At 34.9% G+C, this 17342-nt stretch overlaps 1 protein-coding gene across 2 annotated transcripts in view; it reads left to right on the top strand.

The window, feature by feature from the left end:
• The window catches only part of ANTXR2 (ANTXR cell adhesion molecule 2), a 151570-nt gene that overhangs the window by 36127 nt on the left and 98101 nt on the right, over positions 1–17342 (top strand). For both annotated transcript variants that reach the window (XM_045857846.1, XM_045857845.1), the window contains exons 9-10: positions 1199–1297; positions 3083–3152. In XM_045857846.1, the coding sequence (XP_045713802.1) occupies positions 1199–1297; positions 3083–3152 (169 nt within the window). The remainder of the gene's footprint in view (positions 1–1198; positions 1298–3082; positions 3153–17342) is intronic.

Here is a 17342-nt window from a genome sequence, read left to right as displayed (position 1 = left end):
AACTTAGGAAAAGAAAAAATATTGTGTCTTGATGGGGCTGTGTGATTTGCCATAGAGCCTCCCAACTGCAGACAGAACGTGGTATTAAGTTCTGCACCTATTAGTCTCCTAGCTAATGGTTACTGAGATGTTTAAGAGGAGTAGCGCATTTGAATGTCCCAGCACTTTTATAATCCCTGGTTCACAGATGGGGAAACTGACGCAGACACAGGTTTAGTATTTGCTATACTAAAGCTCATGTCCTTTTTACTGAGACATATTTTAAGTCTTACATGCATTTTATTTTAACTTACAAGTAGAATTCCTTTTATAACAAACACTCTTAATGGAGAGTGGCATTGCAGTATTTTCTTCCATAGTTACTTACTGTGTATGTGTTAGATTACGTTAGATAGGAGGTGTTTGAGAGAACTGAGAGTCAATCACCATTAAAACAGTTATAATATATCATTTTGCAGGTAAGCAGCAAACATTTAGTTGCCAATCAAGATATTAGATGTTAAGTTTTTTTCTAGCACATTGTCTCACTCTCTAACATTAAGTGATTGCTCCTACTATATACCTAAAGTACAGTAAGTTAAATCAACCTTAGTGACTGGCTATATATTATTAGTAGTCCAAAATACGTTTCCTCTGAGGAGTTATAACTTTGTATGCAACAAAAAAAATGAAATTGGGATTAGTAATGTGAAGAAGTTATTAAATAAGAACTATAGAGTATCATAGATTAAAGAAAATACAATATATGATAGTTCTAAGAACCAAAACATGGGAATAATTAATGTTCTTTACATTTCCACACTTCAATACCTGATAGTAGAGTAAACAAAGAGGTTTCATTTTTGCTGATATATTTTCCTAAGGGTAGAATTAGAGGAAGTTTGTGTGGTATCTATCTGGGAATTACTGCTATGCTTTAATTCTGATATCTTGGTCACTATTGGAAAACACTTTGTTTAAAAAATAAAATGCCTTCCTCTGATGTAGTGAATAATATCTCCACTCTTTCCTTAAAGGGTCTAAGAAAGCAAGTAGAGTTGGAAACATAACCATGTCTTCTTTGGTATTATTAGTTGGCTGAATAGTATGAAGAAAATTCATTCTATGCAACTTGATACGTTCAAGTTACATCTTCTTTTGCTTTTGCTTTTTTTGGTAAAACAATGATTAAAATATTTATTTTTCCTTTTACTTCTAGATGAATTTCAAATTGTTTTGAAGGGAAGAGGATTCAACTTGGGCAGTCGCAGTGGCAGCGTTCTCTGCACTTACACAGTGAATGAAACCTACACACAGAGTAGGTCCCCAGAATCTCCATGTTGCTCTAATACCTGCACAGCAAGTCAGCATCAGATATTTCCTACTTTTCCCCAACTGCAAACAACTCTGCTGTATTTTTTAACAAAGGAGAAATAAATGCAGTCCCATTATAATACAAATAATAATAATGATTTTGTAGTTATGCAATGATGGCAATGTTTATTCACAGCCTAATGAATACTGGGCCCCATTCTGAGCAACCTCATTATACAGATGATGGATGGTCTCATGGCTGAAAGAGCCAAATAACTTGTTTGTGGTGACACAGTTAATAATAGGCAGAGCTGACAGTTGAACCCAGTTTTCCTGCTCTGTTTGGACTATATCAACTGTCTGATTTAATTGCCTCTTTTTCTAGACTTATGTACTTCTTATCACTCTTCTTTAGAAATCTCACTTGGACTGCTCTACTATTTATTGTATTGTCACTTGGTTTCTATCTAAACAGTTTCTCCATAATTTGTCAACTAGCTTTTTTGAGACAGACTTTTTGTCTTAAAGATATTTTGTATCTCCAGTGCCCACCCAATGGGTACTTTAGAGATTCCACATTTATGGAATCAGGTTTTAGTTTTCCTAGCTTGGCTTTCACAAAAGCAAATGAGTATGATGATTCAGTCTTCATTCTGAGAAAACATCCACTTAAATGATGTTAGTATTCTGAGCATTTTGTGTTCCTATTAAGATAATTTTGCCTCACTGATGATTATTGTGTCTTCTAAAATTTTATACTGGAAGACATATGCTACAACTCTGAACTTGGGTAGAATTGTGTTTTGAGAGGTTCATCTCCAATTTTGCTGTTTATCTGATGGTACTAAATACTCCAATTAGCACAGCTTGGTCTATACACACAGTAACTGTTCAATATGTGCTTGTTGAATTCAAGTGGTGATGATCTCAGCGTGATAAATGTCATAATGAATTCCTTTATTTCCTATTAAGATCATTTTGGTAAGGCAAGATAATAATATTCTTTAACAAATTCTTTTCCTAGTAGTTTCCATAATTGAAGAGAAAAAATTTTGTTTTTGTCAGTAGTTATCTGTCTCTAACAGTGAGCTTTACCTAATTCCTTTTGATGACATAGCTGAATTGATTATACTATAAACATATCTTACACTTAGCTACATAAAGTTAAGTTTATCAAAGTAAATATTCAAATGAATAAGTGGAATCAAATTGCATTTTCACCATTCCCATTCTGGGATTATCCATTTGATTATGTAACTTTTCTGAAGATTTATAGTCTAGACTATTTTTCCCATATATTATTAAAATTGCAAGGGCAATTTAAGCATTCAGTTTTATAAAATGTATTTTTTTATTGTAGACACAACTGTTTTATTAAATTCTTGAAATAAATTAATTCTTTTTTGGAGATTCCTTTTTTTTGTTACCATTTTAAAATTCTGCTATTATATGCATATATGCCATTTAGCTTTAAAAAATCTAAAATATTTGACTTATTGAGGAGGTAGATGATAACAATACAGTGTCTGCAATGTATGAACTTAGTCTAAATAAAAAAAATCATGATTTATAATTTACCAATATTATGTATCAATGAGGCATGCTATAATCTCTGTTTCACTTTCTTTTTCTTCTCTTCTTTGTTTAGATGAGTGTCTTTTTGCTTTTTCATGCTAATATAGCTAATGTGCCACACTTGAACTCTGATTGCCCTATACCCTTCATATTACTAATGAAACTATGAGATTTATAAAACCCTTTACCAAATCAGTGGCATTTTATTTTCCAGGTGTACAGCCAGTAAGTGTGGAGCTGAACTCTATGCTTTGTCCTGCTCCTTCCCTGAGTAAAGTTGGAGAGTGAGTACCTAATTAAAAACATTTCAAAAACATTTTGGCTCCAGATGACTAGGAAATGGTGACACATATACACTGGTTGTTTTATTGTATTCTGTTGTACAGATTGAACATGAAATAGTAAGCCCTAAACAAACCACTCTGGTTAGTACTTTAACTATATTCTTATTAGCACATTGAAAACAGTAAAGTCTCTTGCATCTGATTTCTTATCTGTTGATTAAAAAACTCTATAAATATTTATCTAGTTTGGTTTGAGAAGTATTGTTAGAGACTTTAAATAATCAGGGCCACAGCCAATATTTTACCTTAGTGTATTAAATTCACACATGCACATAGACACAAGTTCGAAAGTGAGATTTTGACTGAGTATTACTATAGTTTTTAAATATTAAGATTAAAATTAAAAAGGAAAGTGGCTCAGTAAGGCACACCTCAGAGTGGGAAATATTTGTGCTTTGTTTCTCAGTCCTGTTAAGGTCTATATTCTTATGTTTCCTTGGTGTGGTAATGAACCATAAAGATATCTGGTTAAAATAAGGGATATTTAGTTTGGAAGAAGACCTTTATTTTAATCACTTACAATTAATTTTACTAGTAATTTAGTATTTCCACTTATGATTTTTTTCTATGCATTCAATTATAAAGGAAATGGTTGGAAATGTTTCAAATGTTCCCTAGCCCAATGGTAATGGATGCAATGCGTTTATGATAATGAATAGGATGCAGGGTACACTGTATACTGGTCTTGAACCTAGAACAGAGGAAAGTAAAGTATACAACCCACAGTCTGAATTGGTGTTCAGAGAGTGAAGATTATATTGTTCTCCTTGGAACCCAGCAGAATCTAGTAGTTTGAAGTGTACTTGCACATTCAACTTCTGTGGATGCAAACATATGCAAGGTATCTGTTGGACGTCACTTCTGGTCGTCTGAGTAGCTTAGAGCAATATCAGTTTTCTATTTTACATTGATTAAAGGAGTGCATAATATAACTGACAGAGGCGAGACTCTCAGAACCATTTTTTTCTTTCTATAAAAAACTGTTCATTTTCTATATCATCTGAGAATCCGCTATTACTGACAACACGCTTATGGCTATATTAGACTATGTCTTGGAATTTGAAGTAGATCCATTCTGTCTAGAGCCATCTTAACCCCAAGTGCATAGTGAGACTCCATGACTTGCTGGGTAATCATATCTTGTATTAGCAATGATAAATCTATTGACTTGATGTTAGGTCCTATTTTAACAAATCTATAATTCCATATTGGTCTTCTTGATTGTTCCCCTCAATCTGCTTCCACAGCTGTCTTTTCTATTTTAGCCATTGGCAGCTCCACTCTTTTTGTTGTCCAAGTCAAAAACCTTTGATTCATTAATGATTTCTCTTCCATGCAGGCCATCGGCAAACCTTATTGGCTCCAATTTCAAAATATATTCACAATACAATTCTTCCCCACCACCTTTGCTGATACCATCCTAGACCTAGCTGCTTTCATCTCTTGCCTGATATATTAGCCTCTCCACTGGGCTTTCTGCATCTGTTCTTGGCAGGAGTGACCCCATTGAAGCAAAATGGTTTATGAACTCCTCCATAACGAGTTCCCCATTCCACTCACAGTGAAAGTCGAGGCACTGCAATGTTTCACGAGGGCCTACAGGCTCTGCCCCTCACCATGTCTCACACTTCATCTTCTTTTTGCTGTTTCACTTACAGTCATGCTGGCCTCTTTGCTGTTTCCTAGCCACATCAGTTTGCTCCCACATCAGTACTTTTATACTTGCTGTTTCCTCGGCTTGAAATGCTCTTTCCCTCATGGCTCACTCTCATCTTCTTCAAGTCCTATTCTGAGGCTACCTTCTCAGGAAGATCTTCCTGGTCACCCTATTTAATCATGTGATTTTCTCCCTTCTTTGTTTGGTACTCCATTCCCTTTTAATGTTTTTGTTTTCCTCCAAAGCATTTATTTATTATTGTATCTGCTTTTTGCTAGGACGAATTTTGTTTGCCTTGTTTCTTGCTGTATCGCTAGCACCTGTCACAATGCTTGACCTACCAGAGATTTGCTCAATGTTTGTTACCTGAAGGATGAATATATTTTTCTCAAATACTTTGATTTACTAGTTATACAAACAGTTAAAAGTGTGCATTTGGTTGTTCCAGGGCAGGGGCCTATATCAGACAGGAGAAAAATGATCAGATTCCTATTTTGGAAGGAATGCCATTTAAGAGAGCAGAAAATTATCTTGGCTTATTAATAATAGTGTCTATTTAAGGAAGACACCTTACTTTCTACTCCAAAGTAATTATAAAATGCAGTATTCCTGTTCTCAGATACTGAAGTATTTTCTTTAAAATTTACCTTTGGGCACAGTCTCCTTTTGAGAGTGTTGCTGATAATGTTTAGTGATTGGTAGATAGGCTAAGTATTCAGGAGATGTGATTTTTAAAAACCATATACAACATAATAAATATCAGACATGAGAGGTCATCATCTGTTTGGCTTTTGACGCTAGGATTCCACCAACAAGCAAACATTGTTTTGGGGAAGGAGCGCTGTTTAAAATAATTACTTTCTCTCTCTTTTTTTTTTATTGTTGTTCAAGTACATTTATCTCCTTTTCCACCCCCACCACTCCCACCCACCCCAGCCAAAGTAAAATAATTACTTTTGACTTACTTTTTTAAAAAATCAAGTATATGATGCCACTGGGCAAAAGTTAAGAAGATTTTATTTGTTAATGTATTGGGCGTTTGGGGACATCATTATTTGTTCTACTAAGTATGTTGCAAGTAATTTGGAGCTTTTCCTTGCTTTGAATTTTCTTCAGATACTTTTGTAGATGATGAGCTCTCTTCTGAGATTGGATTAAAATCAACACAATTGAAACAGTTTAGCCCTGTAAGGTGACTGATGCTTAATTTACTTGCCTAATTATCTTTTGGCTAAGGACTCAAACCCATTAAGTAGCTAGTTAGTCTATATTTCAAGTAAACACATCTGGCCCAACAATGAATGAAGGTTTTTCCTGTGTGAGGGTGACAGATGTGGTGATGGTTCCCCCTGTTCTCTCACTTAAATAATTAACACCGTGCTGGTGAAGTAACCTTAGACAGGCAGCCTCAAAGCCAGATGCATAGTCTCAGAGCTGGCTCCGTGGGCATGTGCCTCATCTCATTAGCCTACTCTCGCAGTTCCTTTCTCTTCCTTGTGTCATATTTCCCAAATTACATTTGTTTGAAGATTATTTTGTAAAAAACCCAGGGCTTGTGAATTTGGGTTTGAAAGAGAGTTAACATGAAAATGCTGACTTGGAGATGAGAACAAAGAATGTAGCTGAATGGTTAGGACTCAGTTTGCATTTGGAAGTTGATGTCATGGACTAAACAAAAGGGAAAGCCGTCTGGGAAAATCTTACGCAGGTATATCATGTTTAGCATTGTTGAAGTAGGTTTCTGAAGTACTTTCTTTCTTTGGGAGAATCTCTGTTAAAGTTCTTTATTTGATAGAGATGTTTAGACTGATGAACAAATTCTTAGTATTTAAGCAGAAATTATGTAAAAGTGGTAGTAACAAGGCTGTTGTTTTCTATTTCTTTCATTGGATACAAGTTGATTTTCAAATGTCCCATGATTAAACTTTCTGACCAAGATAAATCTGTAGATTGTTTGGGAGTTTATTTCTAAAAGAGGTTCATTTGTGCCAAAATGCCTTAAGGCTGAATGGAAAGGACTCTGGGAAGGTCTTCGAATCCTCCCCATTTCAGGACAGTCGCTTTGTGGTGTTAAGTGCAGGCGTGTCCAGTATTTGCAGGGTGGCCTCCTGCTTTGACCCTTGTTTAGTGAGACATCAACAATAACACAGCTGCTCTGCAGTCATCGAGATCTCAAACCTGTAATTTGGCAAGAAGAACAGAGTGAATTGGGTAAACATACATAAACACATTGTGAAGAAAGAAAAACAGAACAGAATGATCCAGCGCCTTATCCTACAGCTTGTTTGATAGAGATGATTTAAGGAGGCATATGGTATAGTTAAATGTGCTTTTAGAAACATTGGCCAGAATCTTCTGGCAAATATGAAATAAGTATCTAAGTCAGATAAAACTGATAGTATTAGTTCTGTTAAAAGGCAGTGTGGGAAGACACTTGACAGAGTGATTTGAGTAAGAAGTGGAAGGATATCAGTGAATGTGGAAAATTTTAAGCATCTGATGCTGATGGATCATTGAGCTAAATGGTGTGGCAGATTTGGGATTAGAGCCTGCCTTGATAATAGAACCTTTTTATTTTTCTCAATATTGTTACTTTTCAATATAATCCATTTTTTTCTGGAATAAAATTGATTAATTTCATTTATTTTTCCTGGTTGGACAAATTCTGCCTGGAATCCAGTTTCTCATGTGAACACTTCTTTTCAATATACTTATGTATTGAGATACATGTGTAATGTTTACTTATACAATCCCTGATTCCACTATTTTATTAGCAGATGATACAATCACAGCTTTATTCTTCTGTTTCCAATGAAGAATGAGACTTAATTTATCTATTTTTGTCATGGATACCAGAACATTAGTTATGTCTTTATTTCGAATACAAACATTAGAATCTTGGTGAGCTGCGTTGAGGCTGATGACCCTCTCTGTTTCTCTATCTTGCTACCTGTCCTTCGGTGGTGAAATGTTTATCTTTCACAGGGTGTATTGCTTTCTGATTATATATGGAAATGTGATAAGTTCACCTAATCTGCATTATATTTCCATTTTAAATATTATATTCAGTTCTGGAAATTGTCCTTTAAGGGGAAAAACAATTAATTTAAGCACTGCTAGGGGTAGCTAACAAGGTATTGCTAAGTATGGAAATATTAAATAGGATAAAAAAATTTTAAAAATATGTTTTATTGATTATGCTAGTATAGTTGTCCCAATTTTTCCCTGTTTGCCCCCCCTTGGCCCAATACCCCCTTTCCCTCTAGCAATAATGCCCCTCATGTCCATGAGTCATACGTATAAGTTCTTTGGCTTCTCCATTTCCTATGCTATTCTTAACATCCTCCTGCCTACTTTGTTCCTACAAATATGCTTCTTAATCCCCGTAACTTTTCTCCTATACTCCCCCTTTCCCATCTCAGCTGATAACCCTCCAAATGTTCTCCATATCTGTGGTTCTGTCCCTGTTTTAGTTGTTTGCTTAGTTTGTTTTTTTTAGATTCAGTTGTTGATAGTTGTGAATTTATTGCCATTTTAATGTTCATGAGTTTGATCTTTTTCTTAAATAAGTCCCTTTAACATTTCATGTACTAATGGCTTAGTGATGATGAACTCCTTTAGCTTTAACTTGTCTGGCAAGCACTTTATCTACCCTTGCATTCTAAATGATAGCTTTGCTGGATAGATTAATCTAGGTTGTAGGTCCTTATTTTCCATCACTTTGAATACTTCTTGACCATAAAGTTTGTTTTGAGAAATCAGCTGACCATCTTATGGGAACTCCTTTGAAGTTAACTCTCTGCTTTTCTCTTGCTGCTTTTAAGATCTCTCTCTATCTTTAAACTTTGGCATTTTAATTATGATGTGTCTTGGTGTGGCCCTCTTTGTGTCCAACTTGTTTGGGATTCTCTGTGCTTCCTGGACTTGTATGTCTATTTCTTTTGCCAGATGAGGGAAGTTTTCTTTCATTGTTTTTTCAAATAAGTTTTCAATTTCCTGCTCTTCCTCTTTCCTTCTGGCATCCCTATTATTTGGATGTTGGTATATTTGGAGATGTCCCAGAGGGTCCTTAGCCTGTCCTCATATTTTTGAATTCTTTTTTCTTCTTGCTGTTGCGACGAATGCCTATTTCTTTCTTATGTTCCAAATAATTGATTTGAATCTCAGCTTTATCCCCTCCACTGTTGGTTCCTTGTAAATCGTCCCTTATTTCACTTAATGTAACCTTCATTTCTTCCTTGGTCTTTTTTACACCATAACCATACTCAATGAGTTCTTTGAGCAGCCTGATAACCAGTGTTTTGAACTCTGCATCTGATAGGTTGGTTATCTCCATTTTCTTTAGTTCTTTTTTCTGGGGTTTTGATTTGTTCTTTCATTTGGGCCATATTTCTTTGCCTCCTAGATTTGGCAGCCTCCCTGTGTTTGTTTCTGTGTATTAGATAGAGTTCCTTTGACTCCCTGTCTTAGTAGCATGGCCTATGTAGGAAAGGCACGGGCAACTTACGTGGGGTTGAGTCCTAGGTAATTGTTGAGGTGGGAAACCCACTGCACCACTTTGTGGCTCTGTGTGGAGGGAGGGCTTGCAGAGGAGACAATTTCACTTCCTGGCTTCTGGAGGTTTGCCTGGCACTTTCCCTGTTTCTAGTCACTTCACTTACTCCCTGTGTGCAACTGGTGTCCTTCCAGCTGTTGCCCTGGTGCCGAATCCCAGAGTGGGTGAGTCTGTGTACATTCTAGGTCCATGCAGGCCCTTTGAGCAGAGTCTCCTGAAAATCTGGCAGTTTTTTCCTGCCACCCCATTCCCCACTGATCTTAACAGCCAGAAGTTATTGGGATTTATCTTCTGGGCACTGGAACCCTGGGATGTGTGGTCTGGCCTGGGGCTGGGATCACTCGCTCCCAAGGCATCCCTCCCGATTTTTATTTACCACATGTGAATGTAGGACTGTCTGTTCTGCCACTACCATCTCTGCATACCACTCCGTGTCTCTGCTCCTCTCTGCTGTCTCTGTGTTTCTGTTCTCTACCACTCCTGCCCATCTGGATGAATGTGGGGTCTTCAAATTCTTGGTTGTCAGATTTCCATACAGCTCAATTTTCTGATGGTTCTGGTGTTATTTGTTTGGAAGTCTAGCTGTAATTCTTTCTGTGATTGATTGAGGAGGCAAAGCATGTTTACTATGCCTCTGTCATGACTGGAAGTCTAAATAAGATAAAATTTAAAATTCTGAAAAAGAGTTCAGGTGTAATGTATCAGCTCCCTTCAAATATCAGGTCTGATCTGTCATGTGAAAGATTGATTTGCCCTTAGGAAAGGAGAAAAAAAGAGTGGAAGGTAGAGGGAGCCACATTTTAGTTCAACATTAGAGAGATCTTTCTAACAATTAGAATTATTTTTAGAGTGTTTGGTAATTAAAATTTTCAAAGAGGGACAGCTATATGATGAGGTAGAGGATATCCTTAAATATGTATGTAAATCTTATATACCTGCTTCTAAACTTTATATTATAAAGTTTTTACTATTATTAAGATATTTAACATATTTGAATGAAAGGCACTAAAAACTGAGTGATTATTTTCGAGTGTCTTTTTTATTTTATTAAAATATGTAAATCAGTGAAAAAGAGGTTATCTTTAGTATAATACTGAAAACATTACAATACAACTTTAGGTGTTATGTTCAAAACATCTCTGAAAATAGCTGTTTTATCTTCTGAAATCCAGCAGTCTTCCTGACTGCAATGTTTGTTTTAGTTATACACATATATTGAGATAGCCGAACAAGAAACTACTTTATTCAGGAATCTTTTAACCATTTCGAATAATATAATTTTAGACAAAACATTAATGTACATATATAGTCTTAACTAGAAGTATAATCTTTAAACTATCACAAATATGAAATCTTATTTTTTAACTTATGATCTTTATTATGCATAAAGCTAACTTTTAAAAAGCTCTGCAGAATATTTAATAGTATCACTTGATTTCAAAATAGCTGAAGTCACTTTAATTTTAATAACTTTTTGAGTAGTTGCCAGTTTAATTTTCAGTATGTGCAAATTGAAGGTAAATTATTTATTACTTCCAGCAAATGTCTTTCACAATTTTATTTAATTTTTTCATCTTTTTTTAATGGATCATAAAATGGCAGTCTTTTATTGGATATGCATTAAGTCAGTAGCAAATGAATACCTTGAAAATTGGTTACTGTGGATTGAAATGTCAGTCATATTTCATGGAGTGTGAAATTTCTGCGATCATAGTATTCTGACATATGGCACTGAGCTATTCTCCTGTTTTGGAATCGTCACACATCTTTAAAAATTAAATATAAACACTGTGACCATTAGGCCTTATTGAATTTTATTTACTCAATTATATATCATAATACTATTGAATAATTTCTCATATGTAATGAATTTAGTTTTATCACTATTGAGTATCAGTAGTGATCATTGATATTAAAACGCACTCCAAACAATCTTTTTGTTATGTTAGGTTGTTTAGGTTTCTACTCTCCATCTACTTTGATAAAAATATTTTAAGGATGGAGCAGAGTAGATTAAGCTATTTGCCAGGCAGTCTAAACAGTGTAGAACCAATTTATAGAAAAGGAACTGGGAGGAGCTGTCAGCGCTCAGCCTTGTCTTCCCCGCCCACTCTGCAGTGTCTGCGCTGTGGCCCGTCCTCTTTTAGAAGGTAGAAGGTCCTCCCTGGTGTTTCACAACTCCATTTTCTTACCTGCCCGGCTGTTTCTTTACAGATGTTACCTCAGGCTCCTTTTCTTACAGCCCTTTAACTCTCAATTTTCAGCATGGCTGGATTCCTGACCCACAAACCCATCTTCTGTAAGGCTTCCTTTTCCTGCAGATGGGCTCTAGAGCTCCAACAAGATCTTTTTCTTAGCTCAAAACCCACTAGTCACATGTCTACAATCCCCACTATCCCAGTGTCTGCTAACTCATTTGGATTTCCCACAGCCACCTTAAATTTGAAGTTCCCAAGTTACACTCATGTACTTCTGTGCAAACCTGCTTCTTTTCCTGTGTTTCCTATGTAAGTTTACCCACCCACCTGTGCGGGACAGAACCTTTGAAGTCCTGTTTATCCCTTATTCCCCACCCACAACCAATAAATGACCCAGTCCTTTTTATTTTAAGCCCTTACTATCTCTCAATTTTGATTTTCACACTACCCTCATTGCCACTATTTTAGTTCAATTCTGCTTTGGTTTTTTTGAAATACATTCTTAACTGGTCGTGCTATGTAGAAATGTACTCTTCCAACCCATGCTCTACACTGCAACAAGAATGATACTTGTAAAAGCACAATTTTAACCATATTTCTACCTACCTGAAAAACTGTTAAGACTAATTCCAAATGGTTAAAGGTGGCATCCTGGGTTCTGCATGATCCTTCCCCTACTGCCCTTTTCAGGCTGAAGGCATATATCCTCACTCTTGCACTCTGTGTTGCTGCCACACTGAATGGCCTTTGGTTCCGTGCTTGTTCTTTGACTTTCTTGCCTTCAGTCTGTGAAACAGTGCTCCATCTACTTGGATTCTCTTCTAATCTCTTTCCTAACTCCTGATTATTCTTTAGGATTCATTTTAGAGAGGTCTTCCTGCAGAAAACCTTTGCTGATGCTCCCATGGCAAGGCTGAGTCATTGTGTTTCCCATCTTGTCCTCTAGGACCCTGGTGTCTTACCTATTTTAGTTACTGTCACATTCATTGTAATGGTTTATGTGACTTCCTTTCAATTACACTGTAATGCTTTGTTTTATTGGCTATTGCAGCTCTGTTATCAAGCACAGCCTAGGTTGGTCTATTATAGTAATTTATGAATATATATTTAATTAACTAGTAATAAAGTGATTGAGGGATTGATTGAATAAACTTATTGGCAAACATTCATCAACCAATTTAGACTGCAGTTTTAGATTTTAGGTTTAACACACAGCTCAATGTTGCTATAATGTTGGGTTTAATCAAGATAATGTTTTGCAACAGGAAGGAAATAGCCTTGAAAAATGTCTTTACACGAACCTGCATGACATTATATACTAGGTATTTTGTGAACAGCTTAGCTCTATTTTTATATGGCAGTAGGAGAATAAAATTCTTTAAATAAAACAAAAAAAGTGTTAGGTATTTGTTTCACTGCTGCTTTACATTCTTTTGTAATATCTGTGTTTTTTTTTACACTTGGATCCAAAGGTTACCTTGATATTTTGAATAATCTGTTAGACAAATAAGTGTTACAATAATTTATAGAGTAAGTATTGTGTTCCAGACACTGGGTTGGACATTTGATATATATTATTTTATCAAGTTCTCTTCCCCAAAATAACTATGAAATGGTTACAATTATACTCATTAAACAGATTGAGGAATGCAAGATTGAGGGTAGAGTGACTAGGGTTAAAACCCAAAACTCCTTATTCCTTAACATGTGAGCTGAATCTATATCCTCTTTTTAAGTTTAATTTTATTCTTGTGGAAAATATAGATGAAATCTCCCCTCACTTCTCACTTATATAGAGAGTGGGACAAAAGTAAATTTATAGTTGTATGTGAAACACAGAGTTTACTCTTGTATTATTATTTATGAATTATTATATTATTGTCCATACTAGCAACTGTAAACCTACTTTTGCCCCATCCTGTATGGAATTAAGGAAAAACAACATGGCTTTACACATTTTTGTTTGTAATAAAGTCTCTATAAGTAAGAGTACAGGTTCTACTGTCATACTTATGCAGAAGTTACATAGCAATAGGAGTAAGAAATCCATAGATACTAACAGGAGAAACATAAAATATGACAGGAAAAATTAAATACACATGTTGGAGTCTTGAGGTAAAGAAAGGTCAAGGTATTGGTTTGGATTAGAGGGTGCAGTGGCTTTGTCAGCCTGTGTGCTAGCGAGGGAGCGGCACAGCTTTGGACAAAGGCATCAGCTCATAACCCTGCCAAAATTGTCCTAATGATTTAAAAACTGTGTTTCTGAAGAAGCAAAAAAATTTAAAAACAGAATGAACTTTCAGCCTGACTAGTATAGCTCAGTGGATTGAAGGTGGGCCTGCAAACTGAAAAATTGCTGGTTTGATTGCCAATCAGGGCACATGCCTGGGTTGTGGGCCAGGCCCCTGGTGGGGGGTGTGCAAGAGGCAACCACATACTGATGTTTCTCTCCCTCTCTTTCTCCCTCTGTTTCCCCCCTGTCTAAAAATAATAAATAAAATCTTTAAAAAATATATAAGGAACTTTCAAAGTGTGTTTTTCCTGTTTGCAACACTTACAAAAATATTTCCCAGCAAATATATATATGTATATGTGTGTGTATACATTCACAAATAAATAGCGTATAGTAAATGTCATTATAGTTAGTCATGAGAAATATGTGAATATAGTGAATAATTAGAGGAATGATACTAAGCTCTTGCCAGTGAGATGAATTTAAATATAACACTTGAAAATATTTATCAAAGATTAAAGTAGTATGAGGTAGAAGTGACTAGAGAATTAGAGAAACCCAGTATTTGGGCAAGTTATCTTTTAAGCTTCAGTTTCTTTATTTGGAAACTGGAGATAATGCTACTGCCAAATTCAGTGGGTGACTGTGAGAAGTAAATGAGAAGATAAGTGTAATGTGTCTGGCTCATAGATCGATAAATGCCATCATTATTAGTAGTGTTGTTGATGGCAATGCTTTGATCAGGAAGGTGAGGGTTATATTTTTTTAATTGAGTCCAGATATCAAAAGAATCATCAGGTGGCTTTCCATGTCTGTGGAGCCTTAATTCAGTTTTATATGACACCAGACACATTATACTAGACTGAGGTTTGGGGATAATGTGCAGTTATTTTGGTTGCCTACAAGATCTGATCAGCATGCATTTCTACTATAGGAAAAAGTGAACTTAGTTGTAAAATAAAAACTTTGCTCTACTGATCCCTTGCAAGTTGAATCAGTAAGATTTCCTGCAACCATCATACATATCATTATCATAAATCAAATAATCTCTCTCCCTACTAAAACAATGCCTACCATGTCATATGTTTTCTGGTATGTGCTTTGAAGTGGAGGAATTAGGAACTAGAAAAGATTATTTTTGGATTCAATCATGCTTAGTCTTCAACAAAACAAAACAAAACAAGACTCAGTTTTGCAGAATAAGCAATTAGTTTTAAGTTTTCTTTTTTAAGCAAACCACTTGGCATTCTGCTTTGGAATAGTTCAGAAGTTCAGTGAAGTTGATATAAACACCCCAAGTTCTCATTTTTTTTGTGGATTTAGCTAAGCTTTTTTAAAATAATGTTTTGAAGAGAATTTTTTACAAGAAGTATTTTTAATAGTATTCCTGAATTTTGAAAAAAAAAACACATTTGAAGAAGTTTGCTAGTAGTTACTTTTCTGTTGGCTCCATTTCTGTACAAATCCAAAGAAAATATCGCCTTGAGGCAAGAAACACATTAAGAATTTTCATTTCATCAAGCATCTGTAGTATGATGGAAAGAGTTCAAAATTTGTTAGAATCCTAGTTTTGCCACTCTGGGCAAGGTAATTAACATTTCTGGGCTTCATGTACCCTATTTACAGAACTGTGGAACTACTCCTTGCTGGAAGGGTTATTGTGAGGAGACATTTTAAAAGAGACAATGTCCATAAAATGCCTATGATAGCATCTGGCACGTAGCAGGCACTAAACGACATTTCTCATCTCCCCTCTCCGGTGTCATTATTGAAAATTTACCAGTGGCTTGAGATTGTTTCTGTTTAATCCTAACTCTTCATAACTAATAGTATTTGGCAACTGATTCAAAAACATAGACAAGAAATCTTTTAAATATAACAAAATTACATTAATTCAGAGTAATTAAGGCAAAGTTTCTGGCTATTAATTTTTGCAATTTAGAATATTTTATGAGAATTGGGAGCACAGCATTGTATAGAAGCCAGATTAACAAAATGTTACCTATATTTTTGCTTTAATGAATGGATAGCTTTTATTTGCTAGCCAACTGATGATTATATGATATTTTTGTCAACTCGTTTAAAAATAGCTGTTTCCTTAATAGTTTAAAATCTTCTTGTCATTTTTTCCTTTGATACTTTATTAGAGCTATTTTTTAAAAAAATTACTAACTTCTGGCTGACTGATCCCAAATAATAAACTACTGGTCTCTAAATTAATAGAATTTTAATTATTATGAGTTATTTTATCATTTGAAGTTATATTTAGGAAATGAGAACTATATTTTAACTATGATATTTCTTAGCCATGGACAAAATTTACACTCTCTCTTTTCTACCTTTGTCAGGGTATTGTAATATTGAGCTGGCCAAAAGGTTTTTTCCTTAAAATAAAAGACACGCATTTTCATTTTCACCAATAACTTTATTGATTTGGATATTTTGAGTATGTCGGCTATCTCCCACATAGTATAACATTGATTGTTCTCCATTAATGTCTGGATTTGATCACTATCGACTTCAACTGGTCTACCCTGGCCATGGAGCATTGTTCAGTGAGAAATCTCTAGCACAAAACTTTGCAAACCACTTTTGACACATTCAATCAGTCACAGCATCTTCTCCATACACTGCACAAATTTTTTTTGGATTGCAGTTGCATTTTTACCTTTCTTAAAATAATAAAGCGTAATATGCTAAAAATGTTGCTTATTTTCTTCCATCTTCAATATTAAAATGGCTAAATAAAATTCACCAATTTTGATAAGCTTTTAAAAATGCATGCTGATGTGACAGTTGTCACAATATAATTTAACAAAATCATTTTGAATGAAGTTCAAGACAACTAAACACTACTAGAGGCATCTTATAGAAAAAACCAAATGAACTTTTTGGCCAACCCAATATCTTGGGACCATGTATAACCAATGCCTACAAATAAATAACATTATTTTTTTCCTTTTAGTTTATCTTTGTCTTTCATTATCACTTTCTTTATTTAATTTTGGAATAGTTTATTATTTCTAATTATATATTCTTAATCAATGATCTTGTGATGATAGTAATATCTATAGGTGGGAAAAATAAACTATATGGAAATTAAGAATTTTTTTTTCTCTTTAGATTTTTTTGAACCTGAAACTATCTCAGCATTTCTCTGGATTAAGGAATTTTTTTCTAATTTATTTAAACTACAGTAGTTTCCTCTTATCCATGGGTGATACATTCCAAGGTTGTTTAGTGGGTGCTTGAAACTGTAGATAGTACCACACCCTATATATTTGTATACTATATTTTTCCTGTATACATATACCTTTCATTTAGAAGGAGCATGTAGTGACTTTATTTTGGCATATCTGAATTGCAAGCATCACTGTTACACTCTGGGGCCATTATTAAATAAAATAAGCTTAACGTGAACACAAGCACTGAGAAAGCTTGATAGTCATCTGATAAAGGAGCAGGCTGTTAAGTGCCTACAGTGGGA

Source organism: Phyllostomus hastatus, unplaced genomic scaffold (assembly GCF_019186645.2).
Source record: "Phyllostomus hastatus isolate PE091 unplaced genomic scaffold, TTU_PhHast_1.1 phas_scaffold_1674, whole genome shotgun sequence".
In the NCBI taxonomy this organism is placed as follows: Eukaryota; Metazoa; Chordata; class Mammalia; order Chiroptera; family Phyllostomidae; genus Phyllostomus; species Phyllostomus hastatus.
This window is presented reverse-complemented; position numbering and strand designations above follow the sequence as displayed.